The 13,048-nt window shown below is 39.1% G+C and overlaps 1 protein-coding gene across 2 annotated transcripts in view; it reads left to right on the top strand.

Moving 5' to 3' along the window:
* mbc (dedicator of cytokinesis protein myoblast city) overlaps window positions 1-13,048 on the top strand; it is a 127,293-nt gene that overhangs the window by 26,243 nt on the left and 88,002 nt on the right. For both annotated transcript variants that reach the window (XM_037427100.2, XM_037427099.2), the window contains exons 15-20: window positions 3,087-3,185; window positions 4,071-4,143; window positions 4,222-4,325; window positions 5,471-5,687; window positions 9,821-9,918; window positions 10,350-10,439. In XM_037427100.2, the coding sequence (XP_037282997.1) occupies window positions 3,087-3,185; window positions 4,071-4,143; window positions 4,222-4,325; window positions 5,471-5,687; window positions 9,821-9,918; window positions 10,350-10,439 (681 nt within the window). The remainder of the gene's footprint in view (window positions 1-3,086; window positions 3,186-4,070; window positions 4,144-4,221; window positions 4,326-5,470; window positions 5,688-9,820; window positions 9,919-10,349; window positions 10,440-13,048) is intronic.

The raw sequence follows: 13,048 nt of genomic DNA, 5'->3' as shown, positions 1-13,048 counted from the left end.
TAAAAATCGGAATACAGTTAAACCTGGATATAACGAAATTGATAAATTCCCAAAAAAGTTCTTTATAAAAAAATTTTTTATATAAAAGTCGAATTAAAAACAGTGAAAAGTCGACCCTCGTTTTACATACTGATCATTGGCAGAAAAAAATGTGGAAGTCGGAACAATGGGCAGCTGAAATCTAAAGCCTCCATTGCCATCGTGAGCGTCAGCAGCGGCGCCGTTGGGCAAGGCTGGGCAAGGCCTACAGTGTTACTGGTAACATCATTGTACCTTGGTTATCTGCTGTCAGCCTGCTGTTTTCTTTTCTTCTATTTCCTTTAGAAATGAGCGGTAGTCGACGGCAGTTTACGATAGGCTTTAAGAGAAAAGTTGTTGAGTACGCCTAAGCGTATGACAACCTGGCAGCGCAACGAGAATTTGGTGCATCGGAGAAAAGTGTCATATACTGGACGAGCCAAAAGCACAGCATCACATCCTGCTGCAACCAAAGAAAAAAAAAAGCATCGTTTTGTGGACGGGCTGCAGTGCACCCCGAACTGGAGACGCTACTCGCCAAATTCATCTGTTAGCTGTGTGTGAGGTCGCTACCCGTAACTGCGGAGTGCATCTACGTGAAAGCTCTCGAGATAGCGTTCAACTCTGGGCTCACGAGGGTGCAGTTCAAGGGGTCGCCATCGTGGGTGGGAGGGGAAGCGGAAGGGCTTTGCGCTGAGGCGGCGTATTTCTGTCTTTATGATTCATCAGTAACACATTGGACGGAACGAAGGACGATGCACTCTGGGACGTTACTAGTGAAAAACAGACGTCATCGGACTCAAGTTCAGATGAGTCTGAGCGACAGCACTTTGTAGCCTTCTGGCATTTGACTACACTAGATTAGTGTCCAAAAAAAAAAAAGAAATTGAACCACAGTGCAGCTGGTTCTGTTGCGTATTTACTAAGGTAAGGGTACGCCGCGATACTTTGCGATTTTTAAAAATTTCTTTTTTAGAGACTCAAAGTCTGAAAGGTCGACCTATATTCCGATGCGGTAGGTCGACCTATATTCTAGTCCGACCTATATTCTGATCCGACCTATATTCCGGTTTTTATGGTAATTTTGGTTCACACCAAGTTGAGGGGTTGATCACGAGAGCAACCAGATGTTAGTGGCTAGATACATAGATAGATAAATAGATAAATATGTAGATAGATGCCAAAAGTGCTTGCATTATGCAAATAAATGCATCTCATTTAATGAAAGATTGGAAAGTAGGCCACTATAGCTGCTATTGAAAGATGGTGTTACACTGTTGCACCAGTGGTGTGCTGTTGCACTTCCTGTAGAAAGGGTATTTTAAGAAGCTAATGCACATAACCCTGCGATAACTGAATGTTAGAGGTGTTTCAGAGCATGAAAGCTGAGAAAATTTAACCAATATGATCGTATCAAAGGAGTTGTGCTATTTACTACAAATTTTTGTGTAAAAGCTTTTATTAGTCATGTTGGCAGAACCTAAATCCTGTGTATAATGTGAAAATGGGTACAACTGGGAAGGTTTCAAGGTATAGGTAGGTCTGATAAGTTCTGCCGTATGACTATTGGAATTTTGTCAATTTCTCACAAGGCTATTGAATAGTAGAAGATATTTAACACTGCACGCAAAACGTGACTGGAGCCCTGTTCATTGGTTTCAATCTGTTAGAAGTCTCCTGATGCTGAAAACACGTCATGGGGTTACTTGATGAAGGCTTGTTCACAAAATTTTTTAAAGCAGATAAATTTAGTGACAGTAGTCTCCCAAAGAAGTTGTGGTGTTCTATAAACAGTGTGTTGCTTTTTATTCATGTAATTGGATCTTTCTGCTGTTTGTGTGCTACATTTGAAAGTAAATCACTGTTAATAAAGTTTATACTAATACTTCATGCCTTCCTCTGTTTGGAACATTGTGTGAGGGATGGGGGTTAAGACAGTAATAAAAAATAACTAGAAAATTGTACAACATATGGCTAATTCAATGTTACAAATGAAAAAAAATATACATGTTTAAAGAAGACAATAATAGGCATGGAATAAAGCACAGCAAAATACGCGAAGGTCATGACAATATATACATATATATGTGCAAAATAACCACAGTTCAGAAATATATTTTGTACAAAAATACAATCTGAATGTATAGAATGTTCAATAGTGACAACTACATGAACTACAGCTGTAAGACAATGAACTTTTTTGATAAAGCACTTGTAGGGGGAAATCTATGAGGAAAAGAGTAGAGTGAGCTTATTTCTAAAAGTTGTGTACTCGCGTTTATTTACAGTAGTGTCAGGGAGCCTGTTCCACATTTTTATGCCCCGAGGAAGTGCGGAGTTGTTGTATGTGTGCGTTTGCCCTGACAGACGTTGGAAGCACATGCTATTATTGAGACTACTTGAAGAGCGATGTGGTTTTGTAAGAGTCAGTGTGGTTTGACGGTTACTCTATATTGTCTTGTGTAGCAAGCATATTAAAGCAATATCTCTGCATGTTTGGAGATGTAGAAGTGAAAGTGAATGCTTAATTTTTGTTATGCTGGATAGTCTGTTGCATTCATGAGCAATAAAGTGAGCTGCACGATTCAGGACAGCTTCAATAGATTTGATGAAGTGCTTATGTATATTTAAAAGGTGTATGCTCAGGGCCCACATTTTAAAAGAATGTGCTTGAGCACCCATTTGTTCCTGCCAGCTTTCCCTGAGTGTCATGTCTACGGGACTTTTTCATAATCTTCAAGTGCTCAGCTTGGCTGGTACGCTAATGGAGAATTGAAAATAGGGGTGAACTGTCATTAAGCTATCTAGTTCATTTTGTGCACTGCTTTTGAAGCCAAGATGTTATCTATTTCCTGAGGTGCAGTAGTATTGTGCTCCTTCCTGAGTGATGTTGTTTGAAAAGAATGCTTGAGAATATTGATGTTCAATTCTGAATTTGTCTGTTCTTTGAATAAGTACGTTACGCCACCTTTATGACAATTGCATGGACATGTGAAGACTTATATGAAAGAGAAAGATTTGTCTAACAGTGGATGCCCTACCCCCTTTTTTTAAATCTTTTTGCTCAGGGTGTCATAAGTGTGGGATCAGGTTCTGAAAGCCTTGATGAATACCACAGTGTCATTTACTATCATGAAGACAAACCACGTTGGATGGAAACATTTAAGGTATCAAAATGTATTACAGCTTTCAAGTTATATTTGAACCTGAGTATGGCCATTGCAACAAACCATTTGCACAAATCTGCAAGGTGGCTTTCCTATGAAGTTGTTTTCCAACCAAAAACTCTCGTTCACACTGCTTTTCTCACTCATTGTGCTTTTACTGCTCCTAATTCCAGTGAACGCATGAGAGTACGACAAAATTACTTTTTTCTCCAATAATTGCTATGGGGTTGTCTCACCTCGTACGCACCCTCAGCCTTCGCATGTTGGATGACATTGCACCTGTCATTGTAAGAAAAGGGGGGACGGGCAAAAAAAAAAAGAACAATTAGCAAGAAATGTAGTCCGAGAGCGGGAGTTTTTGGTTGGAAAATGACCTTGCACGAGAGCCATCTTGCAGATTTTTGCAAATGGGGCATTTGTACCTTAAAGCACTACTCATTTCAGTATATTTTTTTCAGTTTCAGTTTATTGCTTCACATTATGGTTACACTTCTTGATAAATATGTTCTGATATAATACTTGTAGGATTAGTTTATCTTGCATGGTTTTGCTTGCTTTTCCTTGGCAAACATTTCTAGACAAGCTTTATGCACACAGGGTGTGCTGTGCAGATGAGCTGTACAGATGACTCAGTAAACTTGTTAATCATGTGACCCATAATGTAGCTTCCCATATCTTTGTTTTTTAGCATGAAACCCTACGGCAGACTATCGTTATTTAGAAGACACTTGAATTGGTATTCAAGTAGCTTCTTTGTCACACTCTAAATCTGTTTGTGCCAAATTGTGAAACGTTTATTTATATTTGCGGTATCTGTTTCTTGATTCTGCTGATTTCACTTTTCCATAACATTGTGTGTCTTGTGCTCTTCACTTGCTTTTTCAGATTGCAGTTCCTATTGAACAGTTTTATTATGCTCATCTGTTGTTTACATTTAAGCACAGGTCGTCCAATGAAGGTTAGTCACAATATGAATTCTGTGTCCGAACATAAAATAAAGAGTAGCAGAATATGTAATTTTTTTTCACTTCGCCAGCAAAAGACAGAGTTGAGAAGCCATTCGCCATGTCATTTGTCAAGCTGATGCAAGAAAATGGCACCACGCTGAATGATGAAGTGCACGAGCTGCTTGTCTACAGGGTGAGTGAAGTGTTTTGCTTAGCATTCTGTTAACATGAAGTCTGTGACTTAGGGGCTGTGTAAGACATATTTAATTTTGTATAAACATCATTGCTTCAATGTAAAAATTATATGCTCCTGAAAAGCTCCATGTGTCATCCGGACCCATGTCAGCCGGATGTGGTCTCAAGCTACAGTAAAACTCATACTGCACTCCGCTGAACAAAGATTAGTACATATAGACATTTACTTTGCTGCCAAATCACTTCTTCCAATGTGCAGTACTTCTTTTATTGAGCACAATGTGCAAAGAAGCAGTAAGTTTGTAAGACAAGATTGACCGATTTCGGGCTTAGAGAAATCTCTCAATGCAGTTTTGTTTGCATCATAGCATGCGCAGAGTAGTACCTACTTATAATATTTTATGCAATTAGTACCAGAGAAATACATAATGTGTTTTACTGCTTATGAATATGGGCTTAAGTTATGCTTGCTTTTAATTAATCACATTGAAGAAATGTGAATAATTAACACTACTGTGTGTGCTGTAGAGCTTTGCCCGATGTTGTGGGACTACGAAAAAAAAAGCATAATCTCAAACAACATCACACTGAATAACAATGTTTTTTAAAATGTTGGTATTTTTTGCTTGAGTGCGCAGTACTTTTTCCTTTATTTCTTTCTGGAATTGTGACTAACTGTATACAGAATACCGAGCCTCTTGAATTAACCTTTTTTGTGTGATGACTCCATTTGGTTGTTTGGATCAATGTTTTTTTTTTCTTCCATGGCTCCTTGTTGCCCTAGCCACAGAATTACAATGTACAGTGTGTGATTTTACAGCCCGATGTCAAATGTTTAGATGTTTCAATGAAAATACATTGCCACAATGTCACATGGGCATATGCTCCAATTAGGAAGCTTCCATGTAAGTGTGTGTAGGCGCCCAACTGCTGGTTAGCCACCTGACTGACACTGGCAAAACACAAACGCATGTGGCAAAATTTCACTGTTATTAAAATGCAGTAGTACAGTATTGCTAGTGTGTGAACTGTAGTAGTTGACCAGGTGGCTGTCAGCCTGCTTTTGATCTGTAATACATTATTGATTTTTTCTGTTACATTCAAGTGTGGTTGTGTGTTGTAATTAATGTGAATCCAATGCAGCTGGACCACAAGCGGCATACTGAAATGGACACCAGCTACCTCACGCTTCCAGCTACACGCGCCGACTTCAATGCAATCATGCAAAATTCACCAACACCCAATGCACAGCCCAACAAGGCTCAGCTGGCTTCATTCCAGGCAGGAGGAATCAGTCTTGCCATTAAGGATTCATTCCAAATTTCTACATTGGTGTGTTCAACCAAGCTCACACAGAATGGTGAGTGCTAAGTAGGTTTTTATTGTATATATGAACTATCACTTGAAATAAATCATCTGGAGTTGCTCAAGACTCAGTTGAAAGACGTGTGTTAAACATGTTAAAATGGCTGATTGGGCAAGAGGGTGATTCGTGATACTTGAAATACGAGTGCTTAACAAAAGCACAGACCGAAGTCGACAAGGACAAGCACGTACTACCAACTGACAGTTTATTTGAAAAGCTGTGACACATATATATTGACAGATAAAAGTTCCATATGCACATACTACAAGAGAACACAAACTTATAATAAAAAAAAATAACTGCCCCACTATTGCCATAGCCCACTATGCCTTTCAGAAATTGCTTAGTGCCTACAGCATGTGCCACTGTTCAAGAATGCAAGCTCCTTATCGGACAATGCAATCGATGGTTTTTACTCATACAAGAAAGTAGAGTTAACTTGCACTATGCTCACTATATTCAGTGTGCCTGAAAGGGGCCCTGCAACACTTTTTGAGCATCGTCAGAAAACGCTGCTGATTGGTAGTACAGTCTAGAGTAGTTGTCGTAGCTACGCCCATTTCAGCAAATGTAACTCGAGGTTAGTGATTATCTCATTGGCACGCAGGCTCTGACTAAGCGAGGCTTCCTCCATGTGTCGCTCATATAAAGTCAGCGCTCGCGTCGACCTAGCAGCATCTTGAACTGCAGTAAATGCGTGGCCAAAACCGCACCACCGCAAGGCCAATGTGCTGCTTCGTAGTGCAGAGGACCATTTAACACAGTCGGTTCTATGTAAAGTTGCCCATAGATGACTTTATGCTGTAGTTATTTTTCAAAATGGAGAGTCTGAATGGCGCACAGCACTGTGATATTCGTAAAATGTTATTGCCATGGCTTTCTGCACCAATTGGCAAGCTTGTTTTGGAGATGAAAAAAAATGAGCCTGTTTACTGGTCCTTTAAGTGTAAAGGTACAGCAAAATTGGTTAGGCAATCAGTTATGGGAGTTTGTTTAAACCAGTGGTACCAGGGGTCGTAAGATCACCTTAGCTAGCAGGTCATAGTTACGAAATTTAAGTTTCCTGCAAGGGCCAGAACGAAGAAGGTTGAAACAAGGTTGGGGGTGGGAGGGGGGAGGGGTATGTTAAACAAAGTGCCAGCTAAGGTTGCCTCCGGAAAGGCCTTTTTCATGTTTCATATGGATCATTTTGGAAGGAGTTTTCACTTGAAATTTCAAGAAGCATATCGATACTAATCTTCAGAGTGACTGAAATCTGGACACAGATACTGAAATATGGAGTTTTTGTTCCACGTGTATGTGGAACATGGTGGCCACGTGATGTGCCTCACGAAAAAAAAATTCTTGAGGCCAGTCACATCTGTGTTATAAACATAATTAGGAAAATATTTTTCAATATTAAAGATGAATACAGCCATCTTTGGGTTGGGCTGCTAGCGAGAGTTTTGTAGGTCGCATAAAGCAAAATGCCGCATGTTTGAGACCCTTGATTTATATTAGTAAGGTAAAAGCTTTTATGTGTCATAAAAAAGAGGAAAGAGTTCATGCCAGACTAAAAAAAGCCTTTAAAAACCTTAAAGGCTTTTTTTAAAAGCCAGTGGTGCTTCATGCATCATCGGTGATGGTTAGGAGTAGTAAAGTTGCTACAGCTGCTTGAAGCCACAATTTCAAGTTTTTGGTTTGAAGCTGTAGATAGTGTGTGTCCATAGCCCACTTGTGCAGTAAAATCTTGAAGTGTTATTTATAGGCTTGCGCAAATAGTCACTTTTATGTTCGAAGTGAACAGCGATTTGGTTTGAAATATTTCTAATCAAATTCTTATAGCATATATTGCATATTATAAAGCAAAGTGAAAATATTTGTCATGACCCAACTAACATCCACAGTATCCTTTTAAAATTGAAACGAAGCATGTGCAAATGTCATTCTTTTTGGTTCAAAGGAACTGGAAGCAACTTTGAATAGTAGCAAGATTTGACTTCCGATAGAATGCTAGTGATAACCTGTAAAATATTTTAGGTTTTAAAATGTGCTTTACTTAAAGCATATAAGCCAATATAGCAATCTTTTAAAGTTAAAAAAAGGAAGAATCGATGTGATGGTAATACATTCTTGTAACCTTTGTGTGAGGCTTCGCGGCAGTGCGGATCTGTTCTGGATAGGTATTTTGATGGCCTCGTACCTCTCCACTGCAGTGAAGCCACTTTTACAGGGGGTCACATGCACTTTAAAGGGGCCCTGAAACACTTTTTCAAGTAACCATGAAATGAACTCTCTGGAAGAGCTTATCGCCTTACGAATTGAACGGCGCAAACATTTTTAAAAATCCGTCCTGTGCGAGTGGAGTTACAAATATTCGTTGCATGCTGCGATTGCATTCTCTCTTCTCTTGTCCCAACGAAAGCACTAGAAGCTAAGCAGAGAGGGATGGCAGGTGCAGAGAAAAACGTCATGTGCGCTTCGTGACCTTGAGCACTTTTCTTTTTTTTTTCGAATGCGCGGCTTTTTTAGTTTGATCACTCGCGCACTTGTAGACAAGTCGCGGCCTCCCGCGGTAATCTCTGTAACAACCGAGCCCGCCTTGTTCATATCAACCAATGGCTGATAGATGGGCTTACTACGAGAGATTTCTGGGCTTGTTTTGTGATTTTTCGAGAGAATAGAAAGCAATTTTTAGTTGAATTTGATAATTTATTGTGAATTCCAGGCCGCGTCCTGCACTATAGTATTTGGCGCGCGTGTTGTCGGGAGCCTCTACTACCAATCGGCAGGGTTTTCTGATTATGCCCAAAAAGTGTTGCAGGGCCCCCTTAATATACACTTTGGTAAAAGGTTTTTGGTAAATGGTTTCACTGCACCCCTCTAGTGCAGTGAAACAATTTTTACAGGGGTTACATGCGGATTATTGTACATCTCTTCGTTTATTTCGAATAGTGCGAAATTTCCAATAATTTAATTTCAAATGGAAAGGAATTCAAATACTGTACTATTCATTCGAATATTCAGACAAGCTTAGTTGTTTGTGAGTACTAACACATTGATGTACGCATCCTTTCTTCTAAGCCTGCAGTTTTTACGCTAAACATCTGCAGAAAGGATCTATGGCACTGTCGTTTATAGTTGTTTATAATGAAACTTTTAATGTTTGTTGCTGAAATGAACAATCACTAGAATGTATATTAAACCACATGTTTAAATGCATGGGAAAGAAAGATGTAGATGAGTAAACAGACAGTGCTAGATGCAGCAGACTTCACCTGCAAATATATAAGAAAAGCAGAACTCTGCATGGTATGGTCACCAAAGCCGATCTGGGCGCTTAGCAGCAAAGTCGGTGTTCTGCTTAGCTCAAGGGTGTGGATTCAGGTCTTGATCATGGCAACCATATTTCATGGGTTCAGATGCATAAACACCTGTGTATTTAGATTTAAGTGCATGCAGCCAGAACTAAGTGTGTTTCGTTTATTTATGGATCCCCAAAGTACTGCAACTGCAGCTTGTTGTGATCAAGGGCTTGGTTGAAAACCGACAAGCTTGGAAAAATTAAAATATAGCAATGGCAGTTTTTTTTCACTGACCAGGCAGCAGTGCAAATAACTTTTCAGTGCCTGTATAGGCATCTGTTCACATCCCAGAATATTTCTGGACAAGGTGCTTTTATAGGCAACCAAACAGCTACTTATAGTTTTTCGGTCAGTGAAAAAAGTTATCATTACCTTCTACAATGAAATTTGTCATTTAGAAAGAAAGGTGATGTACTAATGACGGTCAAGGGTAAATTTTTGTTTACACTCAAAATTTTTAGTTTTTGTAATGGTAAATCAGAAAACACAAAAAATATGAAGCTCGATATTTACATTCTTTGGCAATGGCAGATACAGATTTAAATTCTGTGAATGCCAACTCATAGAGTGCTTATTTAAAGTGGAGAAATCTATTTTATTAAATATAATTATTCAGTTTATTATTTTAGTTATTCCTTAAGTATTAAAATACTTGTGGGTTTTTCGCAAGTCCAATTACCATATTTGGGCTAATGTAAGATGTGTTCTTTACAAATATTCATTGAAAGATGATAATTTTAAGCCAATTGTCTGTGTGCACTGTCATTTTTCGCTTTCTTATAGTTGACCTTCTTGGCCTCCTAAAGTGGTGGACTCTGCCTGATAACTTGGAAAAGAATCTCCATGCACTGATGAAGGTCGATGGTGAGGAAGTTGTAAAGGTACTGTGCATCACAACTACATTCATACACATTTTCGAGGCATCGTTTGGGTCCATTTTTTTTTCCGGCAAAATAAATTTCATGTGTGTTTTGCTCCTTTTATTTGAGTGCGTGACACTTGTCACTGATTGATAGTTGGTGTTATGTTCTCTTACCTATGCTTGTTGCTCCAGCTGTTAGCACTGAATTACGCAAACACATATGATTGACTGAAGTTGGGGCACTAGTATATTGTATGTTTTATTTAATGAACTCATGAGTCTGTTACAAGTGTGTCTAATACTGTATACAAAATAGCCTCTGAAACAGCAGGTTTTTTACGACAAAAAGATGTGTTTTATGAATAATAAAAACTAGCACTCACATGCATGGCTTTATTTACCATTATTTACAGCAGTGCACTCACTTGAGCGTAATACTTTGTATTCCAGTTCCTCCAAGACATTTTGGATGCCTTGTTTGACATTTTGATGAAGAACTCGGACTCTGAATTGTATGACAATCTTGTTTTTGAAGCCCTGGTAAGATTGCAATGTTGCTTTATGGCTTGTATTCAACCTCTTTTGATTAGCACTCATAAGATGTAACAGTATGTACCGAGAAGTACCGGCTGGATTTTGAGATGAGACATTTTTCGTTTGCTTGGTATACAGTGTTAACACTCTCCCCTCACTGGAGTCTGCCAGCACTTGTAAAATATTTCATTTGATTTTAAAGCTTTTGTCGCTGAGCATCAGTAGGCCACGCCACGACATCGGACATCATCCCGAGCCAAGTCGGGTACACTGAGTTTGCGAACTCTATGTCCTGCATGCAGCCTGAATTGCAGAAAGCACTGTTGGGGTTGTTGGAAACAATGCACTCATTGTTGTTTACATGTACAATAAGCAGAGGGCACATCTGCTGCTAATACATTGTGAATTACTGTTTTCCCGTAACGTTACACTGCCATGGCAAGTCATGGAGAAGCCATCCGGTTGATATCGGAACTGAAAATGACTTTTAAGGTAGCGGTATCAAAAATATATGCACTGCACTCCCAGCCACCACAGTACTTTTTTTAGGGTTCTCGAAATCAATGATCTTATTTGAAGCAACAATCCCAAAATTTTAAAAATTGGTGTCAGTACTCCTTAAGGCTTAGCCTAGTGGCAACCTTAGGAGACCTTCTATGTAATGGAGGCCATCAGAAGGATGGCATGACACTGCCCAGGTATTCATTAAGGTTCTTAGTGTAGTGCAGACAATGAATAATCCAACACTGCAAAACTTTTTTCAAGGGTAGGTGCTACAAAAATGTTTGGTTGTTGTTTGTGATAATACTAAAGATGTGCTATGCTAGTGTAACACCCAGCCATTTATTATTGAATAAACTTTGTTGAACGTATTTGCAACTGATGCCACAGCTTGGCACTATTAATCACTTTTTTTTCCCTCTTAATGAGACCTTGTAAAGTAAATGAATGTGAAGTGTATGCAGAAATACACAGTTCATGGTCTGATCAATACAACAATGCAAGCTCGCTCACAGCTGTTTTAATGTCATCCCAATCTTATGTGGTCATGAGACATACTCACTACCATATTAAAAAAAAAAAAGGAACACTAGACAGCAGCCCCGCCGCGGTGGTCTAGTGGTTCGGCTGCTGACCCACAGGTCAGGGGATCGAATCCCGGCTGTGGTGGCTGCATTTCCGATGGAGGGGAAAATGTTGTAGGCCCATGTGCTCAAATTTGAGTGCACGGTAAAGAACTGCAGGTAGTTGAAATTTCGGCAGCCCTCCACTACGGCCAACTCATAATCATATGGTGGTTTTGGGACGTTAAACCCCACATATTAATCAACACTGGACAGCAGGGTTGCCAACAGTAGGGTAATTAACCTACTTGTAAAGTATTTTCGATATTTTTTTGGCCAGTGTTGGGTTGTAGGGCAGTAATACAATTTTATTATATGACATAGAGTAATTTCAACATTTTGCCTATCACATCTGTGAAAAATGTGGAAGATATGCGTGACATATGGGAGGGTTACATTCCTGTAGAGATTAAAAAAATTAAATCTTCTTTTGGATAAAATTGCAATTTTATTAATTCACATGTCACACATCCTACTGCTAATATATATTTTTTCTCGTGAGTGGTTGTTCCCTTCTTTGTCGTCTTTCATTTCTTTGTTGCAAGGAGGGGCCTTTAAATTTTGTGATGGTGGTCAACTACAGTTATTAAGGCGAGAGCCCTAGATGTCTCATCAAACACGAAAGTGATTGTTAGCGTCAAAATGAGTGCTGCGAAAAACCATCATAATATAATGACATCGCCTCATGACGTCATCGAGACATCACATATCACTATAATTTTTGTCATCATGAACTCATTGTGACGTTAGCTAGATAGCTAGAGACATCACAGTATAACATCAAATGATGTCATCACATGTTGCCGTCACATGGTCATAGGTGGGCACATCCCGGAGACACAAGAGGTGCTGAAAGTTTGCGATGAGGCTATGAAAGACCACACTTGGTGCAGAAATCATTCGGGTCAGTCAATAGACTAGAGTCAAAAGACAAAGAAAAAGAAGACTGCCTTCACCTTCGAGCCATCTTAGGTGAATGCATAAGGGACCATGCATATTTTTTCGATGACTGTAGATAAATAGATGCGTCTCTCATAATCATATAGTGGTTTTGGGACGTTAAACCCCACATATCAATCAATGTAGATAAATAGATGAAATAGTCTCTTTTTATGACAAGGCTGTGACTTGCCAAGCTCAGGATTTTATTATTATTATTATTATTATTATTACTACTACTACTACTACTCTATGATCTTTTACAGTTGAGTAAATGCTCTTTTTTCATAAAAAAATAAAGCCTCCTAAATTCACACCCCATGTTTGAGCACGTAAATGTCAGTTTTCCTGCTTTCTTTTCTGCCTGCTTTTCGCCACAAATTCTACAGTTGTCTTTTACTTTGTTCTATTGCCGACCCGTTCACTTTTCCAGTGTTGTCCCTAAAACCCAAGGCTTTATAAATGTTACCGCCCTAATATACACCCGAGCGTATATAGTATTTTCACTGTCAATTGAAACATGCTCTGTTGTTCTTTTCTTACCCTCTCCAT

This window comes from Rhipicephalus microplus, chromosome X, assembly GCF_043290135.1.
Source record: "Rhipicephalus microplus isolate Deutch F79 chromosome X, USDA_Rmic, whole genome shotgun sequence".
NCBI classification, from domain to species: Eukaryota; Metazoa; Arthropoda; class Arachnida; order Ixodida; family Ixodidae; genus Rhipicephalus; species Rhipicephalus microplus.
Note: the sequence above shows the minus strand (reverse complement) of the source record. Positions and strands in the feature narration are given on the sequence as shown.